This window comes from Prionailurus bengalensis, chromosome B3, assembly GCF_016509475.1.
Source record: "Prionailurus bengalensis isolate Pbe53 chromosome B3, Fcat_Pben_1.1_paternal_pri, whole genome shotgun sequence".
NCBI classification, from domain to species: Eukaryota; Metazoa; Chordata; class Mammalia; order Carnivora; family Felidae; genus Prionailurus; species Prionailurus bengalensis.
In genome coordinates this window covers 120,241,997-120,255,398 of record NC_057355.1, presented here as the reverse complement: position 1 = coordinate 120,255,398, position 13,402 = coordinate 120,241,997, and the positions used below count along the sequence as shown (strand labels likewise).

Genomic DNA, 13,402 nt, shown 5'->3' with positions numbered 1-13,402 from the left:
CTCTTGATCTCAGGGTCATGAGTTCAAGGCCCACGCTGGGTACAGGGCTTCCTTCAAAAAATAAACAAAAATAAAGTGCACTCTTTAAACAGGTTCTAATACATAAAATGTAGCAAAATCTCTTTTTAACGAGGATGAAAAAACTTAGTCTGAGCTGAAGATCTTATCAGGCCCAGGTACTCATGCATCTTTAGGTATCTAAGTAAAGCCACACAGATGCCCCTATGGTATGCTGCTCTCTGCCTCCTTCCATGGAAAACTGCCAAGAAAGCTCAGGTGTCTGAGCCTCCCTTTGTTTCCTCTTTGTACTCACAATAGGCTTGCTTTCTCCAAATTCTAGGTTTTCCCACATTGAAAATATAAGTACCTAAGCTTCTGTCCCAGATACTTTTCTCTAAACTCTGCATTTCCCTTTTTAATGGTAAATTCTTTTAATGAATGACCTTAATTCCAATCCAGTCCAGAAATGCAAGTTTTGCTGTAACAAACTTTAAGGCTCTTGAGGAAAACAAGGGTTTAACCAGTAATTCTTCCATAATCAATTTGGTTGTGGTTTTCCCAACATGAGCATTAATAAATCATTTGTTATGGTAGTGGTATTTCTTTTTTTAGTTGTCCATACAGTTCCAGCTCCCCCAGCCCTGTCACACACGTGCCACAACTATTTCTAGATCTGTAGACTAATTAAGTGCCATACCCAAACAAGTACTTTAAAATTCATTGGGGGGCGCCTGGGTGGCGCAGTCGGTTGAGCGTCCGACTTCAGCCAGGTCACCATCTCGCGGTCCGGGAGTTCGAGCCCCGCGTCAGGCTCTGGGCTGATGGCTTGGAGCCTGGAGCCTGTTTCCGATTCTGTGTCTCCCTCTCTCTCTGCCCCTCCCCCGCTCATGCTCTGTCTCTCTCTGTCCCAAAAATAAATAAAAACGTTGAAAAAAAAAATTAAAAAAAAAATTAAATAAAATTCATCGGAATTTTGCTTAAAAAGCTTTCCTTGGGGCGCCTGGGTGGCTCATTCGTTCGGTTACGCACCAGACTCTTGATTTCAGCTCAGGTCATGATCTCATGGTTCATGAGATGCAGCTGTCAGCACAGAGCCTGCTTGGGATTCTCTCTCTCCCCCTCTCTCCCCTCCCCAACTCACACTCTTTCTCTCAAAATAAATAAATAAAATTTAAAAAAAAAAAAAAAAAAAAAAGCTTTTCTTTCAGGGACCCTAAAATAAAGCTGCCAGGTTTAACAAACAGAAATACACAATGTCCCTGACGCCTGCGTGGCTCAGTCGATTAAGCATCCAACTCTTGGTTTTGGCTTAGGTCATGATCTCACAGTTTGTGAGTTCGAGCCCCACACTGGGCTCCGCAATGTGTGTGGAGCCTCCTTGAAATTCTCTCTTCCTCTCTCTCTCTGCCCCTCCCCTCCCCCACTCGCTCTCTCTCTCAAAATAAATAAACTTAAAAAAAAAAAAACCACAGTGCCCAGTTAAATTTTAATTTCAAATAAACCACACATAATTTTTAGTATAAATATGTTTCACGAAATATTTGGGGCACGCTTATACTAAAAATTATGTGTTATTTGAAATTCAAATTTAACTGGGCATCTTACATTTTATCTGGTAATCCCTAACTCTCCATATCCATACCAACACAAAAACCACGTCCTGCTATGCACGAGACAAAAGACATTTTACACAATAAGTGAAGCAACATATCAGTCACTGAATGATCACAGAATCTTGAAATGTCTCTGTGAGTATGGAGTATGGGGCCTACTTTCCAAATGACTCAGGTTATCAGCGGGGGTTCGATCCAAGTTTTCTGGGTGAGCTACTGGTTTTGTAAATTTAGCAGAATGAGGAGTAAGAAAGAAAAAAGGATTTACCCTAACAAACGGAAGGTGGAGAATGAGCTGCATAGAAAATAAGGATGCCAAAAAAAAAAAAAAAAAAAGAAGAGAAAAGGAAAAGAAAAGAAAAGAAAAGAAAAGAAAAGAAAAGAAAAGAAAAGAAAAGAAAAGAAAAAAGAAAAAGACGGATGTCTAGTAACACATTCAGGAAGGGTGAGATGAAAAAAAAGAACACTGCCTTTCTCATCCTCTCTAGCCTGGTAACCAGAGTTAAGGTCCCCGATCTGTGACCCTGATCCAGAACACAATAAGGACTTCCTTCAAAATAAAGCTTTTATACATAGCTATACGCATATGTACAAGCAACTCTGAAGGCCAGAGAAGTAACTCGAAACTCTGGAACTTTGAAGGCTCTACAGATTACACAGGGTGGGTTTCAACAAGTTAGCAGAGCTTAGATCATCGCATCTAGACGCTTGGCCTCAGAACTGTGTGAGTGAAATTAAATCAAGAGTAAAAGCTTCACGTTCTGAAAATAACGGTGGCAAACACAACACTCCTAGACTGAAGGGAAAAAAACAATTGAGAGAACGATGATTGGAAGGAAACCTCTAGAATTCTACTACTGCCAGGCTCCTCAAATTGGTGCAAGGGGAAGCAATCTCTGGGTCACCTGCCGTCGCATCAAAGTTTGACAGAGAAGGATGAGCCACAGGAGCAGCCTTGCTGCGCTTGAGGATTGTTCAATACTTGAAATGAGCTGCGGATCAGTTCTTGGCTGAAGTCCACCTGGGCCCCTTTCACGAAGGCCAAGCTATCAGAGTCAACCACCACTCTTGCCCCACCCTGTTCAAATACCCTGAAAAGACAGGAGGAAGACATTAACGACTATCATAAACACCAAAAACATTACACCCTCTGAGCCCAGTTTTAGAAATAGAGATGGGACACCTGGGTGGCTCAGTTGATTAAGCCTCCGACTTCGGCTCAGGTCATGATCTCAGGGTTCGTGAGTTCAAGCCCGGTGGTGGGCTCTGTGCTGATAGCTCGGAGCCTGGAGCCTGCTTCAGATTCTATGTCTCCCTCTCTCTCTCTGCCCCTCCCCTGCTCATGCTCTTTCTCTCAAAAATAAAGAGACATTAAAAAAATTTTTTTTTAGAAATACAGAGGAAGCACCCCTTGTTATCTCTAACAAGTGCTGCTTTTCTCCGAGGCAAAAAGAGCCCATGGAATGAATACTGGTAAATGGTTAAGGATTTAGGACTGGAATCCAGTCCAGGCTGGCTCTTACCAGTTACACTAGGGACGTCGGCAGGCCAATTTTCTTCCTATAGCATAGTTATTTTGAAGCATGACACAAATCCTCACTGTATTCCCACTGTGTGAGAAGGGTGGTGTTAGGCATTCTCAGCAAACCTTTCAAATTTGAACTAAATGTGCACTTTTATCCCTCCCGCACATTCTCTGAGGACCCACCCCTTCCTCCTTGCCTGTCGTCGGGATTGATAACTGTATCCAGTGAAAATTTGTATTGGAATCCGGAGCATCCGCCTCCCTCCACCTCCAGCCTGAGGAATTCTGACCCTTCGGTGATTTCCAGAAGCCTCTGAAATGCAGGAAGGGGGATCAAGAATGCCAGGCAAGGGGAGGAACAAGGGTGAGCCAAGGGCAAGTCCCCGCACTCCTGACACCCTGGCGCCGCCGCCCCGAGTCCGACCTCCTACCTGGACGCAGCTGTCGGTCAGGTGGATCTGTCCTTCTCCGGCCTCGGAGCTGGAGGACGACGCTTCCCGACGAGCCTGAGGTCCGCGAGTGGTCGCGAGGAGCCTACTGCGCAAGGGAGGAGCATGAGCCTGGAGCAGATGGGCACCTGGTGACCTGCACCTGGACAGCCTCACGCCAAACCTGACGACCTCCACCTGGACAGCCTCACGCCAAACCCTCGCCTCCCCCGCAGGCCTTAACTTCCCCCTTAGTCCTGGAGGCGCAGAAACTAACACCCTTCCCAGGTGCCTTTGTAGCCTTGGTACCTGCCCCTTGCCCACGGAGTGACCACCCTCAGCGCCACGGCCATTAGCGATAACCCACGGGCGGCCGCCATCTTCCTCCACAAACTCCACCCCTCGCGTCATCCCAATCGCCTTCTCCATCTGGGCCTCCGGGGACGGGACCCACGGAGACCCCGCCTCCGAGCACACCCATTGGGTGGTGGTGGAGGAGAAGGGATTTGATTGGCTAGAATTGCTCTCATTACGGAAGCTGGGGCGCACCAACAAAACCTGGGCGGAGCGCCGGAGGGAGGAGCGGAACGGGGCGGAGATGGATTCTAGCCTACCCGGTGGCGGAGCGGACAAGGTGGGCGGAGATAGCGGGCATCTAGGCGGGACCGAGCCGAGCTCGGCAACCTGGAGCGGGCGGGGCGGAGCGCGGGCGGGGCGGAGCGCGGGCGGGCCCGGCCCTGGTTGCTGGTGAGAGTCGCCTGACCTGGCTCCTCCCCAGGCCCGCCCGGGCAGGTTTATCTTGTGACTGAGGCGGTTGATTCTTCCTTCTTCGTGCTTGGAACCTGTTCAGCTGCGATGCGTTCCCTGGCCGTCGCGTTCGTGCTCCTGGCGCTCAGCGCCTCCGCCCTCGCCGAGCCAGTGATTTTCAAGGACTGCGGTGAGCCGGAGCCGGCCCGAGATTCCCGCGCCCTCTGCGGGAGCCCCCACCCGAACCCCGCGCCGAGACCCCCGGCTGGGTTGGGCGGGTCCCGCGGGCGGTCAGGTTCAGCCTCGGACCCCACGTGGAGTGGGCTGGGGTTGGGGAGAAGGTGCGGGGGGCGAAACCCAATGGCTCACAACTTCGCCTCTTCCTGGGACGCGTTTTGGGGGTCCCTGGACATTAACTGGAGCTGGGCCTTTTGCAGAAGTTTTCTAAAGTTTGTAGCACAGACAACTAACTGAAGGTTCCAATGATGCGCGGGACGTGAGGGGCACAGAACTTTGTATGTTTGCTTTGTGTCTTTGGATGACCTCTCCCTCCCTACTCCGTTTGCTTTTATTTTTAATTTCCCTTTTGCTGACAAGTCAAAAGTCAATTCTCCTTTTCATGATTTATTCCGTTACCGCTTCCTTTGTGCTATATAATTTGGTGATTTCTTAATCACTGTCTCCTCCTATCTATAAAGCTCGTGTTGCTGTGACACAGCTTGTGACACATAACCCCGTCTGGGCGCTGTGGTAGGGATCTTTGTTGGGAAGTACAGCGGGGGCTTGTAGGAAATTGTGAGTTCTTTCGTTCAGCCAAGTCTATAGAATTAACTATTCTAGCAGAACGTTTTCTGACGTGGAAAGGTGTAGTAATAAATGAAAGAAGACATAAAATTTGTGAGCTGGAAGGAAACTTCAAAGTGTGTGTGCCCCTCCCCCGCTCACGCTTTGTCTTCCTCTAAAAAATAAACATTAAAAAAAAACCTTTTAAAGCAAAAGCAGATGAGAGAATAAATACCCCTTCCACTATGTCATCAGTTCATTTTGAGGCAAAATCAGAGTTAGGCTAGGGGACAGGATTGATTAAGGAATAAGACTGCTGGTCTATTAATACTTAGCAAATGCTGTTCCACTAAACTAGCAGCACTTGAAAGATCCTATTATCACCTCAAATTACTGCCTATCCCTCCATTAAACTTAGTGGCCAAATTTGGACAAAGACACTCTATTAACTCATCCAGCCCTCAGGATCTGTTTTACAGATAGGAAACAGGCACATGGAGTAACTTACCCAAGTTCGTTCTCTCTCTCTCTCTCTCTCTCTCTCTTTCTCTTTTTTTTTTTTTTTAATTTTTAACGTTTATTTATTTTTGAGACAGAGAGAGAGAGAGAGAGAGAGAGCATGAACGGGGGAGGGTCAGAGAGAGAGGGAGACACAGAATCTGAAACAGGCTCCAGGCTCCGAGCTGTCAGCACAGAGCCCAACGCGGGGCTCGAACTCACGGACCGCGAGATCATGACCTGAGCCAAAGTCGGCCGCTTAACTGACTGAGCCACCCAGGCGCCCCTCTCTTTCTCTTTTTAGTGTTTATTTTTGAGAAAGAGCAAGCTGGGGAGGAGAAGAGAGAGGAAGAGAGCACCCTAAGCAGGCTCCAGGCTCTGAGCTGTCAGCACAAAGCCCAACTTAAGGCTCGAACTCTTAAACCATGAGGTCATGATCTAAGCCGATGGCGGACACTTAACCACTGAGCCACCCACATGCCCCAAACCCAAGTCTCACAGCTAGTTCCTGGTAGGAAATTAGTGGGTGTCTGTGAACCGCCTTGAGTTTCAGTGGTAACATTAACATTAAAAAAAGGGGGGGGGGGATGCCTGGGTGGTTCAGGTGGTTAAGCGCATGACTGCAGCTCAGGTCATGACCTCACACTCCTTGATTTTGAGGGAGCGCCTCATCTCCCCTCTCTCTTCTCTCTGCCCCTCCCCCACAAGTGCACATTCTCTCTCTCTCTCAAAAATAAACATCAGAAAAAAAAAAGACCAAGGAAACCAAATCCAGATATACACCTATGGCAAGTGCTTCTTAAGGAAGGGAGGGTTTCAGTTACAAATTTTCAATTTACTTTTGAATTGGGAAATAACAATGTACACTTGATCTTAGCCAAAAGGCCGAGAAGCGATGGGAAATAACAATGTAAACTTCAGTGCCCACATCAAAAGATTTTTGAGTTCCACTCTATGACCCCTTTCCCTGGGAGGAGTATTTCCTCAAGTAAGAAATGGGGCCAAGCAAACTGGTTTTGCTATTTTTGCCAGTTAGGACTGAGGAGTTCTGTTGACATTGGAAGTCCAAGAACCTCTTGTCAGTAAAACTCAAGGAGCTACAAGTACTAATCACGTGACCCAGCCTTGAAAGAAGCACGTTGAAGCAGACGTTGAAAGCTTTAGCATAAAGCACTGATTTTCTTTTTTTTTTTGTAATTTTTTTTTAATATATATTTAGTTTTTTGAGACAGAGAGAGACAGAGCATGAATGGGGGAGGGTCAGAGAGAGAGGGAGACACAGAATCTGAAGCAGGCTCCAGGCTCTGAGCCGTCAGCACAGAGCCCGACGCGGGGCTCGAACTCACGGACCGCGAGATCATGACCTGAGCCGAAGTCAGACGCTCAACCGACTGAGCCACCCAGGCGCCCCATAAGCACTGATTTTCAATAGGTTGTTGATTAAAGTTCTGGATATTTATTCCCTATCTGTAGACCGGAGGACAGAGTAGAAGACAGTGCTTACAGAAGAGAATTCTCGCGTGTGTATTTCGAAAACCTTGGAACCTTGCAATGACAGAGAAGCAAGCAAGGGGCTGAGGGACTGCAAGTTATTACTCACAGACTTAGCTGGAGGAGTGCTGGTCAGTAGGATGAAACCATTCACCCAAGAGCAGGCACAGGCTGGGAAAGCCAAGTGCGTCTACATGAGCTTCTCATTTCATAGCCCATGGGCTGAGCCAACCTGATGACTGCAGAGGAGAGGCCCAGCTTTTGTGTGAAAAGGGGACTTGCTAACCCACCCACAGCAACTATTCTAGATTAAATTCATGGACTGAATCCCGATGTGATGATAATAAAGTAAACATTTATATAGCATTACCATGTTGCAAAGACTTACCTGAGACCTTTCTGTGTGTTCACTCACCTACCCTATGAGGCAGTTACTGTTGTTATCCCCAGAGGGGTGAAGTGCCTTGTTTTGAGGTTTCACCGTGAGTAAGGGAGCCAGTGAGATTGCAAACCCAGGCGCCCGGTCCCAGAGCCCACCTCAGCAGTGATGGCTGAATGGCAGAACTTAAGCTTTCCTTGCTATAAGCGGTGTTACCAGGCAGTTTGCTTGCATTCTGTCGATTTGGCTGTCCAGTTTCAGGGACCCGGATGCGGCAATGGGATTCTTAAAGATTTTACTTAACCTGTTTAGGTCAAGCATTTCTTGGGAACAAACAGCACTTTTGTCTTTGTTTGGACTGAGATTTTTACAAAAAGACACACACCCTGTCTCGGAGACACTTATCTTGAAGAACACGTTTCTAAAGTGGAGTGTCCGCCTGTATACTGTGGATGCGTTCTTAAAATCGTTTTCACTGGTAGGGACGTACAAAGCTCGGAGATCACTGATTTGGATCCGTACCGGGACAGGATTAGAAGAAAGGATGGGGCGCCTGGGTGGCGCAGTCGGTTAAGCGTCCGACTTCACCCGGGTCACGATCTCGCGGTCCGTGAGTTCGAGCCCTGCGTCAGGCTCTGGGCTGATGGCTCGGAGCCTGGAGCCTGTTTCCGATTCTGTGTCTCCCTCTCTCTCTGCCCCTCCCCCGTTCATGCTCTGTCTCTCTCTGTCCCAGAAATAAACAAAAACGTGGAAAAAAAAATTAAAAAAAAAAAAAAGAAGAAAGGATGGGGGGCGGGGGCAGTTCAGAAGCAGCCAGGCTCAAGAGTCCAAGTGGAAACAGCACTGAAGCTTTGAGCCATCACTTGCGCCATATGTGTGCTGCTTTAAATCCTACCTGGGGATGGAAGGAGGGGTGGAGATGACTTGCCCTGGCATAGTCCTGCCAGGATACGGAGCGGGGAAGCTGGCTTTACATACTTAACTCATTTTCTTAATTCCCCTTCACCCATCAAATAATAGGAAGAGTTTCCTGACGAGCAGAGCACCTTTCCATTAGGTAGGAAATAGCATAGGTGGTTTATCTTGCCTCCTATTCCAATTCATGTTTCTTTTTTTTTCACAGGTTCTGGGTTTGGAGTTATAAAGGAGCTGAATGTGAGCCCATGCCCCACCCAGCCCTGCAAATTGCACAAAGGCCAGTCTTACAGTGTCAATGTCACCTTCACCAGTAGTAAGTAAAAGTGGCCCTTGACTTCAAATTCATCATAAAGCAGAACATCAGTCTCAAATGTTGGAATGAGCACAGGGATATGGGGGAAGGAATTGCAGTCAGGAAGTCTGTGACCTCCCTTCCAACTTCTGCAAAGCTCAGACTTCCCCTCTGTAAGGTTGACGGAATTCATTTGGGACCCAAGGAAAAAAATCTGAGCTTCCTTCCTCAACGTAAAGAAATATTATTGGAACTTGTTGCTTTCTGGTACCACATTTATCACCTTCAGCTTCCCAGGAATCTAGACAAATGCAAAATCTTTATTTCTACAAGGGGTATCAACCTTGAATCCTTTACTCGTTTTCTATCCTATGGAACTAGATGTGGCAGTCTAATACGAAATGTCAAAGTTCCTGTCATCTCCTTCTTTTAAGCCTGAAGACAGCATTAAATACTAGAGTTGTTTTCTCTCCTGGATGATACCCTGCCCCTCTGTTGTCCCAAACCAAAAAGGTACCTTCTTTTTTTTTTCTTTTTAGATTTTTTTTATATATATATATTTTTTTTTTTAACGTTTATTTACTTTTGAGACAGAGAGAGACAGAGCATGAACAGGGGAGGGGCAGAGAGAGAGGGAGACAGAATCTGAAACAGGCTCCAGGCTCTGAGCAGTCAGCACAGAGCCCGACGCAGGGCTCGAGCTCACGGACCGTGAGATCATGACCTGAGCCGAAGTCGGATGCTTAACCGACTGAGCCACCCAGGCGCCCCTAGATTTTTTTTTTTTTAAGTAATCCCTGTACCCAACATGGGGCTCAAACTCACAACCCTGAGATCAAAAGTCACGTGTTCTACCAGGCACCCCCAAAATGTACCTTCTAAACAAAAGTAATCCCCATCCCAGAAAGGAAGAAAGAAAGAAAGACAGGAAGGAAGGATGGGAGGGAGGGAGGGAACCAAACCAACACCCTGGATCTCCACAATAGCCTAACAGCTGATTACCCTGGTTGCCCTAATTTTATTGCATTTATTCCTCCTGCCCATCTTGTGATATGGAGGGTAGAGGATGTCAAGAGATGTACCTCATCTTTCAAACCTTACCCAGTTTGTAAAGGGTTATCTCTTATTGTTACTTAACTGCATTTCTGCGGAGATTCCTTTCTGTTTCCTTATTTTCTAAAGGAATCCTGTGAGCAGGGCATTTGAGAATTCAGAGACCAATCTTCTAAAGCTCTGTAAGATACACAGTACGCTCTGACGGAAGCTGACGTAGTTAGGAAACAAAGTTTACTGCCCAAAAAAACTCAGTTACTTTGTTGGGTAAGGTTATTTACCCAGGTAGCTCTGATTCTCCTGAGAAACTGTGACAGGCAAGGAAGAGCAGGGTGGGGTTGGGAGCAAAGAAAACCGCTCTCTCCCTTGCTTTTTTTTTTTTTTTTTTAAGAGTGAATGCTTATTCTGTAGCATTCGTAGAGGTACTAAGCATAACTACAAAGAGAAGTAGACTCTAGGAGTTAAGAAGTACAGACTTTATGGTTTGCTATCATAGCATTGCCACTGCTTGAGAACGTATCTGACTCTTTTACTTCGAGTTTAGAAATAAGCTGTCCCTGTCGCTATCTCATTCTCTTTCTTTCCTCTTAGATGTTTCATCTCAGGGCAGCAAAGCTTTGGTGTATGGCATCCTGATGGGCGTAGCCGTTCCCTTTCCCATTCCTGAGGCTGATGGTTGTAAGAGTGGAATCAACTGCCCCATCCAGCAAGGCAAGACCTATAGCTACCTGAATAAACTACCAGTGAAGAATGAATACCCCTCTGTAAGTGACATCGTTGTTCAGGACACTGGTAGCCTTGTGACTAGATGAGGAATCTGACGGGGGGGTGGCGGGGTGGGGGGGCAAGAAGAAAAGATTGGGTAGGAGTCCTTCGTCTCTCTATGATGAAGAAGCAGAAGCTGGGGGCAAGGAGATGAATTTGAGTGTTAGGAATCACGAGGTAGGGCGGGTATTTTTCCCCGTGCCCCTTTGTTCTTCGTCGCCGAATCGTTAGCCTGGGCCTCATGATGCCATTTTGATACACAGTATCTTCCTGGATTCTCATGACCATGCTTTGCGGAGGCAGTATTATCCCTTTTTGCAAATGAAGAAACTTGAGCCTCCAATGTTAAGCAAAATGAGCAATGTCTACTCTGCTAAGAAATATTACGTCTAGATCCTTGTGACCTAGACCTTGTCTAGATCCTTGGCCTTGTGACCCCAAAACCTGTGCACTGTTAAAAGATTTTAGGCAGTTGTCAAGTAGTTCAAGATGTCAAGTTATAGAAAAATTCTGGTTTCTCCATTAATCTCTTAATAAGAGAGCAGTAGTTTCCTAGCTCCATAGCAAAGAGGTCACTTTTCCACACAATTCTTTCTCCCCCTATCCCGCCCCCCCCCCCAGCCCCTGCTTTCTCCTTTGACTCGCCCTGCTATACCTACTACTTTTTCTACCACGCACATGAGGTAGAACCTGTTGGAATGGGCCTGTATTAAAGATATGAATCCTGATAAGTAATGGAAGAAGTAAGGGGATTCCTTTTTTCCATGAAGAAAAAAACAAAACAAAACACTGCACATTTTGGAAGGAAATCAAGTAGAACCCAGGAGCATTCCGGCCATTTATTTTCTAGACACGGCAAGTAATTAAAGAACATTCCAAAGAGGCTGTAATATAGGGAGTCTATGTTTAAGGGATATAAGAGACCCTATGGGTCAGGGACAGGTTTATAGATTAATTTGCGGAGTATCTATAAAATCATAGTCATTTCTGAGCCTTGGTCATTTACACAGTGTCTAATTAGGGCCTGATACATAGTAGGCACTTCCTATATGGTAGCAGCTGTTAAGTGAATTACGTTTCATTTGAAAAACATCTTAAACTATGTTAATTTAAGCACTAAGTGAAACAGTAGTTATTGTGTACTGGTCTTGAAAAACTTGCAAGTTTCGAGATGCAGGTATCACAGTCACTCAGATGTTGAATTGTAAAGAAACATTTGAATCCAAATTAGGGGCAGTAACTAATCATAAGAAAGCTAATATCTACATAAGAAAGGACTGGAAAATTCTCAGTGATTTTTTTTTTTTTTTTTTAAGAATTAGAAGGGACAGTTCCTAGTATAACAAGTCAAAGCAGAGATTTCTAATGATGTATATTATTAAAAAACAAAAACAGTTTAAGGAAATTAACTGAAGCTGTATTGCTACGAAGCATTGTTGTTCCCGGAACCATTCGTATACTTATAAACTTCTCGGGACACCCTTCGTGTTCTGACATTTTCGGCTAACAAGTAACAAGGTATTTTGTTACACCTACGAATAACTACTCTCCATGCATGGTTAACCCTCGGAAAAAGCCAGATCAGATTGCCAAGTACGTAAGAAATTGTTTGAATGTAAAATTCTCTTCCCCTCAAGGCTTCGTCATGTGCCTTTGATCTGAAAGGGAAAAGAATGCTTCAGAAATTATGTCTGATGAGTTAACGAGGTTAGTATGTGGTGCCGCTGACGCCGAATCCTAGGTGTCACTTGGCTGGTCTTTTAAGACCACAGGCTGCCCCCGTGTCCCAAGCGGCCTCCATGGTGGCATGATTTAAGAAAAAAAGTCTGAAGAGTTAGGCAGTTTGTTAACTCGGATTCATAGTTACACCGGTTCTGGATTGAGGTGAGGGCCTGCTTTCACTTTTCCCAATTCTTTTTCTCTTTCTCCAGATAAAAGTGATGGTGAAGTGGCAGCTTCTGGGCGACAAGGAACAGAATCTCTTCTGCTGGGAGATCCCAGTGCAGATTGAAGGCTAGAGGTGCTGATGCCAGCATGTTGCGTGGGGGTGAGAGAGGAACGGGTGGAGGGAGGGCAGGAGAAATCGAGTCTAACCTAAAGCAAAGGAATTTTGACACAGCTGTTTGGTGCCTCTCAGTCTCCAGAAGGTTCCAGACCCTGTTTTCCTGAGAGCTCAGAACTATTGCCCTTGTAGTGTCTTTGGTGAAGGGTTGGAGGGAAGAAGAGAGGGAGAGAGAGGCACGGATTTAATTTGTCTTCAGTGTTTCTTGCGTTGGAAAAAGGAAGGTCCAGTCAGTGAGGACCCAGATGAGGCTGCTTCAGGCTATTGGCTAACCTGCCCTCGGGTTATCGGCCCTCGGCCCCTCGCAGCGGAGGAGGGTTTCCACACCTCCCCCACCTAACAGGGATATTACATCTGCAAGTTCCTCATCTCCAAGTGCCTCACTGAGTTCAGCGCGTCGGGCCAGCCAGCCTGCTGACTCTTAACAGTACCTGCTGGTCCGCTGCTTCATCCATCGTGACATGCTGGCCGGTGGCGCCCAGCAGCTGGGCGGAGGGGGGTCGCTCTGCGACGGCAACTCACCCCTGAATGGCCGGTTGTCTGCGGTTACCCGCTGTCTCCTTAGGTTACCCCCTGTCTTAGGCGGTGTTCATTAAACGCAGCACTTGATTAACAGACGTTTGATTTTTTTTTTTTTTTTTTTTAACAACATTAACCTGTGGCCTCTTTATGCACCTGGAAATAAAAACGTGGCGGTCTTGCCTTCCGCATGTTGGCAGCGGTCACCTGCTGCTTTCAGGCCAGTGTTTTGCCCCAGATCTGTGGAGGGTGGACACCCTGGTCCCGTGGTCCCAGAGTGCAGCAAAGACACGACTCTTTCAGAAACTGCCTTTTCTTCCCTTCTGCCC

At 46.6% G+C, this 13,402-nt stretch overlaps 2 protein-coding genes across 2 annotated transcripts; one reads left to right on the top strand and one right to left on the bottom strand.

The window, feature by feature from the left end:
- Positions 1-1,666: 1,666 nt before the first annotated feature.
- ISCA2 (iron-sulfur cluster assembly 2) lies at positions 1,667-3,992 on the bottom strand. Its single transcript, XM_043556622.1, has 4 exons — positions 3,876-3,992; positions 3,570-3,672; positions 3,336-3,451; positions 1,667-2,704 (listed from the first exon to the last, which is right to left on the bottom strand). The coding sequence occupies exons 1-4, from the start codon at positions 3,944-3,946 to the stop codon at positions 2,530-2,532; spliced, it is 465 nt and encodes a 154-aa protein (XP_043412557.1). The 5' UTR covers positions 3,947-3,992; the 3' UTR covers positions 1,667-2,529.
- A 251-nt stretch (positions 3,993-4,243) lies between these two features.
- Positions 4,244-13,169, top strand: NPC2 (NPC intracellular cholesterol transporter 2). The gene is made up of 4 exons (XM_043556623.1): positions 4,244-4,503; positions 8,588-8,695; positions 10,319-10,491; positions 12,424-13,169. The coding sequence occupies exons 1-4, from the start codon at positions 4,422-4,424 to the stop codon at positions 12,508-12,510; spliced, it is 450 nt and encodes a 149-aa protein (XP_043412558.1). The 5' UTR covers positions 4,244-4,421; the 3' UTR covers positions 12,511-13,169.
- The last annotated feature ends 233 nt before the right edge of the window (positions 13,170-13,402 follow it).

Bases quoted from the DNA above. Each gene is read 5' to 3' on its own strand.
- NPC2 (XM_043556623.1), top strand. From the start codon at position 4,422: ATGCGTTCCCTGGCCGTCGCGTTCGTGCTCCTGGCGCTCAGCGCCTCC. The intron at 4,504-8,587 runs GTGAGCCGGAGC...TTTTTTTCACAG, and splicing joins AGTGATTTTCAAGGACTGCG to GTTCTGGGTTTGGAGTTATA. The intron at 8,696-10,318 runs GTAAGTAAAAGT...CTTTCCTCTTAG, and splicing joins CAATGTCACCTTCACCAGTA to ATGTTTCATCTCAGGGCAGC.
- ISCA2 (XM_043556622.1), bottom strand. From the start codon at position 3,946: ATGGCGGCCGCCCGTGGGTTATCGCTAATGGCCGTGGCGCTGAGGGTG. The intron at 3,673-3,875 runs GTACCAAGGCTA...CTTGCGCAGTAG, and splicing joins ACTCCGTGGGCAAGGGGCAG to GCTCCTCGCGACCACTCGCG. The intron at 2,705-3,335 runs GCAAGGAGGAAG...CTGTCTTTTCAG, and splicing joins GTTATCAATCCCGACGACAG to GGTATTTGAACAGGGTGGGG.